This window comes from Amblyomma maculatum, chromosome 9, assembly GCF_055883805.1.
Source record: "Amblyomma maculatum isolate TAMU_Amacu chromosome 9, ASM5588380v1, whole genome shotgun sequence".
NCBI lineage: Eukaryota > Metazoa > Arthropoda > Arachnida > Ixodida > Ixodidae > Amblyomma > Amblyomma maculatum.
Window position 1 is genome coordinate 80,608,424 of NC_139352.1, and position 14,871 is coordinate 80,623,294.

At 47.1% G+C, this 14,871-nt stretch overlaps 1 protein-coding gene across 1 annotated transcript; it reads right to left on the reverse strand.

Moving 5' to 3' along the window:
• Positions 1–829: 829 nt before the first annotated feature.
• On the reverse strand, positions 830–10,724 carry LOC146179556 (chitin deacetylase 7-like). The gene is made up of 4 exons (XM_084580209.1): positions 10,357–10,724; positions 9,425–9,637; positions 5,293–5,538; positions 830–1,328 (listed from the first exon to the last, which is right to left on the reverse strand). Exons 1-4 carry the CDS (start codon positions 10,722–10,724, stop codon positions 830–832), a joined length of 1,326 nt encoding a protein of 441 aa, XP_084436335.1.
• Positions 10,725–14,871: the final 4,147 nt, after the last annotated feature.

Sequence of the window (14,871 nt, forward strand, 5' to 3'; positions counted from 1 at the left end):
TAGCCATTTCGAAACTACCTGCTCCAGTGTCGCCCTGTCCTCGTAATGCATCTTATACGCCTGACGCCCGGAAGCTGAGATGAGGGATTACTAACAGAGAGTATGTCGTGTTTCGAAACACGGGGTTTCACGTCGGTAGAGTGTGTGATTGTTTGCAGTGGTTGCAGTTGCTTGCGGTGGTTAATATAATATATTGCATATTTATTGCTAACATATATGCCAAACATTTATGCGTTAGTATGATACGTCATGCGGGAACTCACTGCACGCTGATCAACTAGCGTGGGCAGTGTTACACAACACCAACGTCCTCAACAGCTATCAGAAGTACTCTCCTCTGATGGGGGACAGATAGGTCACCGCCGCTTGCGGCGGGGGCTAGCCTGCTACCGAATTTTTATCTGTTGTAGGCCGTCATTGCACCCGCCACCGCTTCGGTGGTGGACGACGGCTGTTGTTACGGCGCGCGCCTTTCTCTCCCTCTTCTTTTTCTTTCTTCTCTATTTTCTCTTCTGTCTGCACGAGGCAGCGGAGGTGGCTCAGCTATAGAGCCAGTAGCAGGCCCGTGCATTTTCTTTTCCTTCTTCCTACAGCCACAACAAGGCAGCGGAGGTGGCTCAGCTACAGAACCAGTAGCAAGCCTGTGCATTTTCTTTTCCTTCTTTCTACAGCCACAACAACAACAACAACATCTATCACTTTGATATTTGATAAACGTTCCAGGTGCTCGTAACACGAATAGCTTCAGCAGCTATGATTTGAATACGCAGGTGTAATTGGGTGCCATCAGATGATGTCGCCAAAAAAAAGAAACAAAGTGAAAGATTTGCTATATGTGGTGAACTTTATGGCGTCTGAGTAATCGTCTTAGAACACATATGCAAGGAACTACAACAGAGCAGCACAGAAATACGAAGGTGGCGCTAAAGCTATGCTTAACGTCGTCTACGTTCCTTCTTCCGATCTTCGCCTTCCACACTGTGTCCTGTTGTAGCCACGGGTACCTATCGGGGCATGATTTGCAGCCTACAAGGACCCCGTTCTGACCGTCAGGCACATCCTGATAGAGGCAAGTGTGGATCTCCGGACAGCGTCGGAACTCCGTAGTTCTCGTGCACTTGGACTGCGTGTATTCGCCCAGGGGTTTCGGACTCCGCATAAACCGCACCAGTTCTTCGACGGTGACCACGAACACGTCGTCCTTGGTGAGAAGCCAGTCAACGAAAGAGAGGTAACCCCGCCTTCGTTGTGGATCCGACAACCAAGCTGAGTGAAGGAAGACGGGGAAGGGTGCCCGGTTTCTATTGTAGTAGCTTTCGAAGTTTGACCTGCAGCGGAACCAAGTTTGATAGTGAGTACGGTATGATAACTGTTTAAAAATCCCTCCCCTCCACGGTGTTCACAAAGGGTAAGAAAAGCCTAAACATTCATACATGTTGAGCCCCGCCGGGGTGGTGCAGTGGTAAGACGCCCGACTACTGTGCCGGAGTTCCCGGGTTCGAACCCGACCGCGGCGGCTGCGTTTCGATGGAGGCGAAACGAAGTGGCGTCCGTGTGCTGTGCGATGTCAGCGCACGTTAAAGATCCCCAGGTGGTCGAAATTACTCCGTAGCCCTCCACTACGACTCCCCTTTCTCTCTTTCCACTTTCATTCCTACCTTCCTCCCTTCCCTTACGGCGCGGTTCGGGTGTCCACAGAGCAAGTGTGACAGTTACTGCGCCTTTCCCTTCCTATGAACCAATTATATATTTATACATGTTGAGCGTCTGCCATCCTCCCGCAAAAGCTATGTACACCAGAAATATCGGCGAGCCGAGTTGAACCAATGATAGCTCGACTTTGCAATGTTTCGCGCGGTTTAGCGTTTTTTTTTATTATACTCGTCGATGCCTTTTTAACAATATATTTTTTTGTTAGTGCAAATATTATTTTAAATCACAATGAGCTTTTTAACGGAAATTAATTGAAACCTGCAATCAGTGGACTTCAATAAGCTATCCAGCGTATATAACTTGATGCAGTAGCAGGAAGTAAAATTTTTTGACAATTAACTAATTAAATATATGAATTACCACTTACAACAAGTCTAGCGCAATTATACTCGGCTTAAGCTATACAACGATATATTACGATGCCACAGCGTAAAGATTAATTTATCGTATTAACTATTTAACGGTAATTAAGATCTACAAATCGTCGAGTGTAGTTGTACTCGATATAAGCTCTTCAACTTTATACAGCATGATGTTGTATCGCACATTTAAATTTTAATCACTGCTAACGCAATAACAGCGTTTAATTACGCCGCGTAATGAGTAATTTTCAATTATATTCGACATACACTGCCCAACGGTGTAATACTTGCGTTGCTAGTTTACTATTACTTGCATAGCTAGGTGGCTTGTACTGTTAGTTGACCTTGAAATCAGGCTGAAGGCGGTGCTCTACTTTTGGCCAATGATAATCAGTGATGTTACTGTGATTTCACTTAGCTGCTATAAAGCTTATAATCTTTATAGAGCGTGATGCTGAGCCGAAATTCATTTGGGCACAATCCATCGGTGTTTGACTTCTGCATTGAGTAGAGTCATTTCTATTTCTAAAACGGCCTCCACATTCTTCCTCTCAACTCCCATACATCGACGAAGCTGGAAAACAAATGACAGTCTGAGGTGAAGTGACAAAACGTTTATTAAATGCAAGGTTATTCGGGACCACCTGGTTCCACTGGGCTTTCGCACGACCCCAGCGAACTCAAACGTTCCTGTCGAAGCTGTCCATCACGTCGGCAGCCCGGCGAACTAAGCTCTGCTGCTGCGCTGGGTCCGTGGATCGAGCGCAGTGTTGTCTCCCAGTCCTTTAAGATGCCGGGCTGCTGCAGGAATGGAGCATCCCGAAGCAGCTGGCCCGCTTCTAGTGTTCTTTTTTTTTTTTTTTTTTTCATTCAGCTTATTTTCGTGAGGCCTTTTGAAGCGGAGGCATCCAGGCGCTTAGCGAACGTGCTCTTTTAGAGATCCACTGAGGATGCATATGCCTCCTCAGGCAGCGGCGTGTGTGCGAGTCTAAAAGTCGCATACTATAGAACAAACAGCGCGCTGAGAGGGCCCTGGAGAGGTTTTGACCGGGCTGCGGAATACAACCGGCATCGCGGTACCCGACGCACGAGTCTTACATCCGGTGGGAACGGGGATCTTGGTCCCGCGCGAGACGCCAATGACCTCGTTATGCGCAGCATATGTGGCGTGGAGGACTGAGTGAGGTGTAAGCGCTGGTCCAGCTAGAGGCCACGCCTGTACATCTTAAGTTTCCTTGTGTGCCCTTCTGCCAACACAGTTTTCGTGTGTGTTTTGGTACTTTGTTTCTGTCCAATTGTGGTGCTGGCGGATACTATTGAGAGTTCCTTGGACTGCCAGAAGATCAAATCAGCCGATATTATCGACCATAAACCCTGACTGCTCATTGGGGTCAAATTCTAAAGTTAAAGCTCAGCCACTTTGGTCATCTGATGAGAAGAGAGGAGTCGATGGAGAACGAATTGATGTTGGGAAAGGTTGAGGGTCACCGGAGAAGGGGTAGGCAGCGAACGCGTTGGTTAGATGGCATTCTCGAGGCGCTGCAGATGATGTTATGTAATGTTAGAAAGATAGTGAGAGACCGGAAAGCGTGGCGTGATATGGTCCATAGGGTCACGAAGAGTCCAACACGACTGAATGACTGAACTGAACTGAACTGAACTTCTGTCCAATTGATTTGGGAGCGTATGTGTGCGACCTCCAAAAGGGGAAAGCGCGCACGACGTTGTATAAGGCGCAGGGTACTCGCGAGGGACTAAACTCTTTCGGCGCTATGCCATGCACCATATAAGGTGGCAGAAAATGATCACCAACACCGCCCCCCACCCATAGCATTGTCGTTATTATTATTATTATTATTATTATTATTATTATTATTATTATTATTATTATTATTATTATTATTATTATTATTATTAATCTCGTGAGTGCCGAAGCGCTATGGATACCTCAAATTTTATCGCGTTGTTTGGTCCCAAGAACCCCTTTTGTGTGAATGACTGCGGAATTGGTCCTCAGGAGGCTTGGAATTTGGAAAGGTACCTAAGCGCGGGTTTTTGGCTCGGACAGGGGAGGACAAAGGAGTTAGGACAGAGCGAGTATTCGCTGAGGTGAAAGGTAAAACGAGCAAACCAGATCGCACCACCACCTGTGATAGGCAAAGTGGAGTCGGTACCACTATTGCTCCATTTAATTGATTTTTGGACCCGGGTAATAAAGTGTATATAGTGCCCGAGTGCCCGAGGGCTGCATTTCGATCTCCTCCTCTCGTCTCAGAGGTGGAGCCCGATCGCGGTAGCAGCTGCTGCCACATCAGCCATTGCATATATCTCGTGACGTTCAAGAACAACGCGAACACCACTCAGTGTGCGGCCGCGGGTCACCGCCTAGCTATAGTAACCACCTGTCAGAGACATGCCCATTGTTGTTGCGATTTAGGAAGAAAAAAAAAATGCCCGGCTACCTTTAACGAGTTGTACGTGACATGCACACTCAGTAAACTCTTTGTGATGTATGACGGGGATTCGCGAAAGCAATGGTCTAATTTCTTCCTTACTGACAGAATCACAATTTTTTTTTTCATCGGTATCGCAACTGATTATTGCTATTTAAGTGCACATGAGCCGGATTTGAATGATGCTGTAAATATACGCATTGTGCAGGTAAATTTTAACATTTACCGGATTTGACAGATCTGTAATCCTAACCTCACCAAATCCTATAACATTCTATTTCATAGCCGCCAGTTCTTCGGGCATATAAATCAAGTAAAAAGCGGAAGATGCTCCTCAAACGAGGCCCTTTAGCCAGTGACATCGCCATATTTTCATTGACACACGCTGTTAATCCGATTAAGCCGTGGTGAACCACTTTTCATTTGCCTTAATTAAGGTGCATGTTCACGACGTCATGAGAATCGGTATACGCCATTGGCTGCAACGGAGTCCTTTTAGGGGTCAACTATAGACAAGTGGCGTGGCACGTTCTAGTGACATCACGTATGACGTCACTGCATGCCAACCAATCAATATCGCGACATCACCCTCCAGCAGCGCCGACTACAGCGCCGAGGCTGAGCTCAAATTGAACATGCCTTTAACAGCTGCGTTGTAAATCAAATGATACATAGTTAAGGGGCAATATTCTTCGTGCGGACTGAACAACGATCAGTCCGATTTCATTCATTTCAGGTTTGGAGCAGCGGGAAAAGCAGCTGACCTGAGATATTCGACCGTGTCTTCGGCCGTAGATGGCAGTGGTGCGCAGGCGTCGGGCATGGCGCATGCGCTCTGCTGGACCCTCGACCCGTCGACACCCCGAGCTGTCAGGTAGAAGGTGTTCAAGGGCACCAGCCACAGACCGCGATAATGTCCGCTGGGGCAAACCTCGGCCCCGCAGCCGGACTGCAGGCCGTAGTCCAGCGTGAACGGAAAGAACGGTAGCTTACTCGGCCCCTGGATATAGCTGGGAAAGCGGCGAAGATCACTTTGTAAAAATGACGACCGTCAGGTAATTTTATGAGAAATTGACCAGAACGTACACTTTCCCTTCCGGAAAAGCAAAAATCAGTGACAGTTGGGGTTTGGCATAATGCCAACCCGAAGTGTTCAGCGACTCTGGCGCACGCGTGTATATTGGATTGGAAAACGTTTATTGTCAACATTGAACGATATGTGTGCATTACACTTGGATGGCCTCGAGTCCGTGGCTCTCGGCGACCGTGCGAACCCACTCAGCCGAGGTGAACTTGCGTCAAAGCGTCTGAGTTGGCCAGTATAACCTCCCACCGCTCTAGAGAAGGGTTTGGTACATAGTAAGTCCGCCGGCGGCGTTTTATTTTTTTATTATTTTTTTTGCAGCTCCTTAATATATGATTGTGCTCGGCTATCTCGCCGCATTCTTTACAATTGTATTGTGTTGGGCACATGTGCGTTAATTTAGACGGGCTAAAAATGGCTCGCATCAGGAGCCGATGCCAAGGTTACTTACTGCCTTTCATCCAGTTTCTTGTCTAGTGGAGGATATATCCGCCTTTGCTTAGAATGATTACTATAGTCTTGGAATGATATGATTGCATCTCTTGAGAAATTGGGGGAATCAACCTGGCTCACTGCTCGGCTGAGATAACCTCGAGATATACGGTGAGCCAACTCAATTCCTCTGTTCCCCGTATGTGCCGGAACGGGCTATAAAAGGTTGGAATGGTCTTCCCGAACGCATCGCTAACATATCTGACCCACTAAAATTAAAAAACGAATTGAGTACCTTTTTGCAGTCAGAATAACTTTTTTATATTGCGTTCACTGTGTGCAGGTTGATTTCGTCCAATGCCGCTAACTATTGTATAATGTCATAATCCTCTGTTTATTACTTCGCATGCATGCTCTAATACTTATTTGCAGTTCCAGTCCTGTATTACTGTTAACTTTTGTATTTTAAACTATGTACCATTGTTCCTTTTGATACACTGTAACCCCTCCCCCTCACACAATGTTCCATGTTTGGAACCTGTGAGGTATTTGTATAAATAAAATAAATAAATTTCCACCCGTTTTTGGCTCCAGTCTTGACATCTTAAAATTCGCTCTGCCTTCTTGGAGATCATGCCCCTCGCAAAATTGTTTATAGCGGCTTTGGAGTCGCTAATTATGGTAACGGCTTTGGTGCTAACCATCTCCATGGCGATAGCCGCCTCTTCCGCCGTCCCTGAGTTGTTTGTTTTTTATCGAATCTGCCATTAATGTTTTACCCGGGTCGTTCATGCCCATAACCGCAAAAGAGTTCCCTCCTTTAATTCCGCCATGTCCACATAAACAGGGTATTCAGAGCCTTCTAACTTGGCCTCAAGGGCTTTTGCTCTTGCTATTCTCCTGCCTTCATGAAAAACAGGGTGCATATTTCAAGTTAGAGATTTAATGGTGAACGCGTTCCTCCCTTCGGTCCAGTTGTACTCGTGCATTTCTTTTCGGGATTCTATCGACCCAGGATATTCCGTCCCGTGGATATGGTGGCGAGCCTCCTTAAGTGTGTTACTATATGTGCCTCGCATAGTTCCGTCGTGTTATTGTAGACCCCTAGCTTAAGTAGTCTTTCCGTAGGGGCATACAGTGGGGTAGCCCCAGTGCTGCTTTATATGTCTGCCTTATGATTCCTTCTATTTAGTCCTTTTCTGCCACCCCTAGCTTGAGATAGGGGATGGTATACACTATTCTGCTTATCACAAAAGCCTGAACAACAATCCGGCACAAATATTTCTCTTTGACCCCGTATCTTTTGTTGGCTATTCGCCTTATCAACCTGGTTGTCATGTTAATTGTTGACTTAAGTCTATTTATTGTTTCTGTGTTCTTTCTGTTGTCTTGGATTATCAGTTCCAGTGCCCTGATTTTGTCCACTCTGGTTACCGGTGTGCCATTTAATTCTGCCAGAATGTATTATGCGATGATATTGCGTTTTTTGTCCCCAGGATTACCAGAAGTTCGGATTTGTTTAGTGAGCATTTTAGCCCTGCCCATTCCGCATATTCTTCAACAATGTCAATTGCCTGTCGGAGATTTTCTTCTATTTCCCCATCGTTGCCTGGGTGTGTCCATGTTGTGACATCATCAGCATATAGCGTATGTTTAACCCCTTTAACAGTCTTCAATAATGGTGGAAGCTTTTTTAACGCCAGGTTGAAGGAAGGGGTGAGCACTGAGCCCTGTGTTTCCGACTTGATGTCTCCAAGGCTTATTTCTGCAATGCTTTCGGTTCGAAAATCTCTAACGTAATCGTAAATCCTCTTGCCAGAGGCAATCTTCTCCAGATTATTTAGTATGGCTTCGTGTTTTACATTGCCAAAGGCTTTCTGTAAATCGAGGCCCAGTATAGTTATTGTAATAATTTCTGTAGCATTTATGCTGCTTATCATCACCGGCAGCCTCATTACGGCCACTACAGTACTAATGCCTCTGCAATATCCTTCCCATTCTCCGAATCTGTGCCAGCTACATCTGCCTGACCCCCGTCAATTTCATAATGTCGCCCGCCTAACATATTTTCTGCCACCCCCTGCTACGCCTGCCTTCTCTTATATTCTGGTCAGTTACTCCAATAAACCAATGAACGATCAGTTAATTATCTAGCGTTCACACATCATGCACTGCCTATGGACGTTTCTTCCTCCTAATTTCGACTAGAGTGGCATTAACTCGCTCTTGCTCCCTATCCTGCTCTCTTCCCGTCTCTTAACATTACACTTGTCATTTTCCTTCACACAGCTGGCCGTGCTATCCTCAGTTTAAGCTGAACTCTCTTTTTCAGCCTCCACATTTCTGCCCAATAGGCGAGTACCGGCAAGACACTGCAGCTGATTATTTTTCTACTGAGGGATGCTGGTTGTTGTATTCCTTTAATATTGAGGTTCACTGGCAAACTGCCATTTGAGAGCATGTGGGTGAGTAAAGTACGCGAACCAATTTTTTTATATTCTAACTATTTCACTGTCGAGGTCCGGATCTGCCGTAAGTTTATGTGGTACAGAACATTCTGTTACCTTTGTACTTCACTCCCTGTTGTAATCTGCTTTTCCGCTCTCAAATACATAGAGATCCAAGCATCGTAACGCTTAACGTTTAACGCGTGTAACGCTGACAACGATGAGGCATTAAAGGCTTTCGCCCTAAAGAAAGGCGATGGACTTTAGTAAAATGAGTGTTTGAACGAGTTCTCATACATGAACTGCATATTAAGAGTCACATTTACATTTAGATGAACCCACAAACAGAAGCAGCCTCTCTGTAGTCAAGTCTCAAGAGGCGGGCTTGGGCGATGTGCATGCACAATGTAGCATAGATCCTGTTAAAGTCGCATGGTGGATTCAGAGGTGGGAAAGACGCTACAGAGAGAATTTCGGGATCGATGGAAGATGGCCCAGCGGTGAAAGTTATCTGGCTTCTGATAGTAATTATATTTGAGAGAGAGACTCTAGCTCTCCCGAATATATTCATCACCAGGAGAAAGGTCCCCAGAAATCTCCGTCCTGCAGCGTCTCAATGCAAATTTTGTGGCCAAAAAGCCGATCTTTATCACATGGTATGGGCTTGCCAAGACAACCGAGCCATACCCAGCAAAGTGAACCCAATTAACTTGCGCGGATGTGAGGTGGTCCTGTCCAGCTCTGACCTCACGGCCCGAAGGTTGAGAGTGCTCGGGCAGTGGATGCATCCAATGGAGCGTCGGGTCAAAATCCCGACCAACGCCACCCTTACCCCTTCACTCCTTCTCCTTGAATATATAAGTTCTACTATATATAGTCCTGAGGATATTAGCTAGAACAATTGGATTCCCTTCGCATGTACACTTCACCCACTTAAGGACGACGGATGAGTCGTAGAGAATGCCGTGCTTTCGCATCATGGTGTATGCGTCTCCGCGTCCGATCTCCAGGAACGGTGCGCGGGCACCGACTACGTCTTTCTCGGGGATGAGTGCGTGGTCCCTCAGCAGATGACGCTCGCCCACAAACTCCGCCTCCCAGCCGATGACGTCCAAAGTGCGCCAGTACGTCATGTCGTTACGATGCCTGCGGTAAGGTTAAACGGCTACTTTCTAGATACACGTAACTATATCCTCGTACCGTCACTTGGAAACGCACGACACGCCGTGGCTACAGACAGCACACCAGAAGGCTTGCTACATCCATAAATATATACTACGCCGAGTGGCTTGTTGGGCGAATTGGTTCAATATCATTTTAAAACAGCGATAAAAAACATGGAAGACACACATACACATATTGCTCTGGTGTGACGTGATACGATACTACGCCGAACAGATTATTATTGCGCCAGGTTTCAGCCCGTCGCGTATACCCGGCCGGTAGCCACGTTTGACCTTTAGAGCGACCGTAGATGGGGCCCCTCTTCAAGCCCGGTCGGGTAAACTTGGTCGGTAGCCACGCCGCGCCGCAGAAGACGAAGAGCAGAAAGCTACGTCGGCTTTGCTTACGCAACCTACCGAGTTTAACTAAAGCAAAACCCCAACTGTCAGATTGTAACTGCGGATATATAAGGGTGTTCCTCCTACACCCTCCGGACAAAGTTACTTTTTGCTGAATTGAAGCTGACCTTATAGTGTTTTGGGAAAAAACATTAAGAAATGCAAGCTACACATCTAGCTTTCTTTTCTAGCTACGTGCAAGCTACAAAGTAGCGTCCTCTCTTTCTCCCTCCCAGACACTCCATTCGGAAGTTGCCAGTAAACGTCGTCAATACGACAGCAAAATATAAAGTCCTCTCTCACGTGATCGAGTGCAGTGCGATCTCACTTCCCGTACTATGCAGTTCGTGAACGAAAGAGTAGTCCGTGTGTCCGGCCGACACGAAGAAGGTAGCGGCCACGTTACAGCCGTTGGCCAAGTTGCGCCGCCTACCGGGAGCCAGTAGTTCCCGGTAGAAGCCCATGTTCTCCCGATTGATGGCGTCGTCGAAAGTGAGCAAGACGAACTGTGGCATCAGGGCGGCGCTTAGGTTGCCCGGAGGATGGTTACTCTTGCAGAGACAGTTGTCTTCCAGTCGGCAAATTACGGGGTCGCACACGGCACACCGCACCACGTCGGAGGCGCAGAAGATCAAGGCCGCCGAGATAAGGCAGCGTACCGTTACTGTCATCACTAGGCCGGCTGCTCGATTCTGATGCGGGTTTTTCAGCTCCAAGCAGGCTTGGATCACGTTTCTTTTGTAGACGTTTTCTGAAAACTGAGGCAACGTCAACTACCTAAAATGAAGACAAAAAATGCGATGAGTTGGATTGATGGGAAGGAAATATGATTTTTTTTCTCAATAGCCATTGTATTTATATTCTGATTCTATTATTATTCCATTTCTATTCATGGTCGCTTGTTTTTTTATTCCCTTTCGCTTAGCCATTTATATTCATTCTCATTTTTGTTGAGCCGTCCTTAGTCTGGCCTCGCATCCTCTCCCCTACAAGTGGCGAGGGGCATTTCCCTCGCTTCGGCTGCAATCTGCCAGGAGGCGATCGGTTAAATATTACTAATAATTATGTACCCACGCTGGGCTGTGCACTACAATGCAGACGTTGTGGGGGGATATGGATAAAGCAGATAAAGACTTACCAGCCGGCAATGTCTTCAACTCTATAATATATATATCTCTATGTCTCTATAAGCTATCGATATATCTATAAGCGCCCTAGATATCTTTAAATCACCCTGCAGGCATAACTCTGGCGGTGCACGAGCGTCGATCACCTGAATGACACCCTACACCTCACACTCATCTGTCCCTCCACGGTGACGCTTATTTCTGCGCGTGCATGTGCTACCTCTCGAATTACAGGCTCGTATTTTTCGCCCGCGTCTGGACTAATCTTCTCTTTAACAACACAGTAAACTCGCAGCCGATGGTTCGCTCAGATAAACGAAGCATAAGCCATTTATTACGATTTTTTTTTTTTTTTTTCCTGGGAACTGTGAAACATCCTGTTCATGGCAGATATCAGACAGCTTCATCGGTAAACAGCACCTGTGAGCGAAACTGCACGTTATAAACTTGAGTAGAACGGTATGAAAATAAGCCCCGCAAGAACCGGCTGTTTCCGGCAAAGGTGACATAGACTGCAGCACTTTCAAGCGCGCATTTCGCTCGCCGGCACAGCTGTCAGACAGGGATTGTTTTTCTGTGCAGGGATTTCCGGATATAGCTTGATGTATCACCAAAGCATCCTCTTTCACGATACCCATTTAGATCGTAACCTCTACTACTTTGGGTAAATTGGTTTACAGGAAAAGAAACGCACAGTATATGTCACACCTCTCAGTGGACTCCTGAACCGCGCCGTGAGGGGAGATACACCGCCTCAACTATAGTCCTCCGTTTGTTCTACCATGTTTCACACACTTCCGATAAAACCCGAGCCGACGTTGTGGCTCAGTAAAAGGAGGAGGAGAAAACTTTATTGAGGAGAAATTGATGTGTTCTTTGTTCGTGGGAGGACGCTTCTCCTCAAGCTGCCCCAGGGGTGGTCGCCGCTCGATGGCGTTCGACGACCTCCTTGGCCCAGGCCGTGATGTCGTGTTGCCGGCCTTAATCAGAGCTAAGCAATGCGGCCTCCCATTGTTCCGAATTGGTAATCTGCAGGCCCTCCAGTGATTGCATGTTTTCACATTTAAACGTAATGTGTTCTAGATTTGCACCTCTGATCACCGCAAAGGGAACATGAGGGGCTATATTCATCTGGATACCATTGTGCTAATTTATATAGATTAAAGCTCGTATTTGTTTGAAGTTTTCTGAGTAGTGTTTGTTGTAATTTGCTGAGTGTTGGGTGGGGTTCTGGATATTTCAGTCTGTTGTTTTTGTACCAATTCGTTATTCCTCTGTACGTGGGGTCTCTCTCGCGAGATGATCTTAGTTCGAGGTAACGCACCTCCTGGTCTACGACGAATCCTCGGGCATACTGGTATGCCGCCTCGTTCCCAGGATGACCCGCGTGAGCGGGGACCCACAAAATTTTAATTTAACGTGCATTTTTGGAAAAGTCTTCAAAATTTCAGCTGCTGGTTGATGAATTCTACCTTTTGCGAAATTTGGAATCGCTATTTTCGAGTCGCTAAAAATTAATTTGGAATTGGTCGTGATAACCGCTAGAGCTATAGCCACCTCTTCTGCCTCCTCTGGAGTTCGTGCTTTGTTTATCGTTCCGGAATTTTGTAAGCGATACGTGTGACCGACTAGTGTCAGGGCATGCTATCTTATCCCTGTATTTTGCCGCGTCGACATACGTCGTTTGTGGTAGGTTATAATAGTGTTTCTCTAATGATTGGGCTCTTGCTACCCGATGCTGCAGGTGAAACTCCGGGTGCATGTTTTTAGGTAGTGATGAGACTTCCAATATTTTGTGTATAGAACGGGGAACAGACGTTACCTGGGAGTGTCTACCCGCATAGTGTATATCGGTATTTTGTAGTACTTGTCTCAGTCGATGTTGCGGTCAGCCGCTCGTACTGCGCCGTGAGATGCGCTTTGGTCATTTCTTGAATCTAGTGCATTATGTATTCCTATAGTTGCATGAGTTTTTCGGTAGCCGTACTAATAGTAAGACTGAGTGCCGTTTTTGAAGGACTGCCGAATAATTGAGTCGATCGCTTCTCTTCCCTTGGCCTGTAGGAATAAGTAGGGCGTAGAGTATATAATGCGGCTGAGAACGAAGGCTTGCACAAGTTTTAGTGTCTCCTTTTCTGTCATTCCTCTTTGTTTGATATCCTCCGTATAATAAGAGATGTTTGATTACTTATCGTTCGGAGTTTTTTAATTAAATCGGCGTTTTTGCCATTTGATTGAATGTACATGCCCAGTATGCGTAACTTTTCTACGCTCGGAATGGTGAAACCGTCGACGTACATATTAATGTTTGTGTTAATGTTTTTTGTATATCTTTTCGATTTAATGATCAAAAGTTCCGATTTTTGAGATGAGCATTCCAAGCCATTTTGTTCGTCTCCTCTACTACCGCATCTGCTGCTTGCTGCAGTGTGTCCTCAATTGTGCCGGCGTGACCCGGTAGTTAAGACGTTCGGCTACTGAGTCGGAGTTCCCGCGTTTCAAACCCAACTGCCACAGGCCGCGTTTCGATAGAAGCGAAACTCATAAGCGTCCGTGTGCTATGCAATATCAGTGTACGTTAAAGAACCCCAGGTGGTCGAAATCACAAGGAGATCGAAATCACCTCTTTATCACTTTCTTCTTTCCCGCCTCCCCATCATTTACAGAATGGTTCCGGTGCCCACAGAGATGTGTGACTGATACCGCACCCCTCCTTTCCTATAAGCCAACTTTTATCTAGTTACGGCTTTTCGATTAAACGAGCTGCACACGCGCACTCGCGTAATTTGTGCCATTTCCGTCCGCTCACGAAAGTCGTGCAGCGTTGCTCGGCGGATTGTGTGAGGTGGCGAGACTTATGGCGCATTCGGTTGGGGGGACGAGAGCAGAGGCGCCGAGCATTGCAGAGCAGTACAGGAGCACGCCGAGCGAGGGTGTAACTGTCCTCCCGCGGGAACGCTCTCTGTGTGTCGAGAGCAGCGAGCCACAGCCGCGTGACCGCACTTCTCTTTCCAGCATTCTCCGCATGCCCGCAGTGGCGGCAGTTGCAACCCGAAGAGAGGCCAACGCTCCGTGAAGAACCGCTTGTTTTGTATGCCTGTGTTCTCACAGCGCGGCGATTTGCCTCCTTTGGCCCTTTCGACGCCAGCAGCGACTCTCAAACATGTATACAGCACCTGAGCAATGCTTTCTGCTCCTGACGCAAATTCGCTTGATTCCGAAGAACTCGCCGAGTTCCGACTATATTCCGACGCTTTGCAGCCGCCATGTTGAGCGTCGCCGACTCAAGAGAGGAAAAAAAAAGATGGCGCGGATATGACGATGTGACTTCCTCTACACTCGCTTTAGACGAGAGAGCAGCCCGGAGTGCACTTGGCTGCTCTCAGCGGAGGAAAAGCCCTCCTCCTCTACCATTGGAAGCCAGTGATTCTACACCTGCTCTCTCACTGCAGGGCGCCCGCTTGTTTGAGAGCACTTTCGAAGTGCTCACGAGTGCACCTGCTCTCCCTCTCGAATTCGCCATTAATGGAATGGTCGAGCTGGGTGAAGCTGTCAACTCGGGTAGCTGTAAGGGTGAGGTGGGATTCTAGCCCTCTGGGACCCTTGAACCTACAGCCTCATTTGAAGCAGCCTTGAAAAGCCACGAACATGCGGAGCGTGGCATGGGAGTGCCCACTTCTCCGGCCACAGG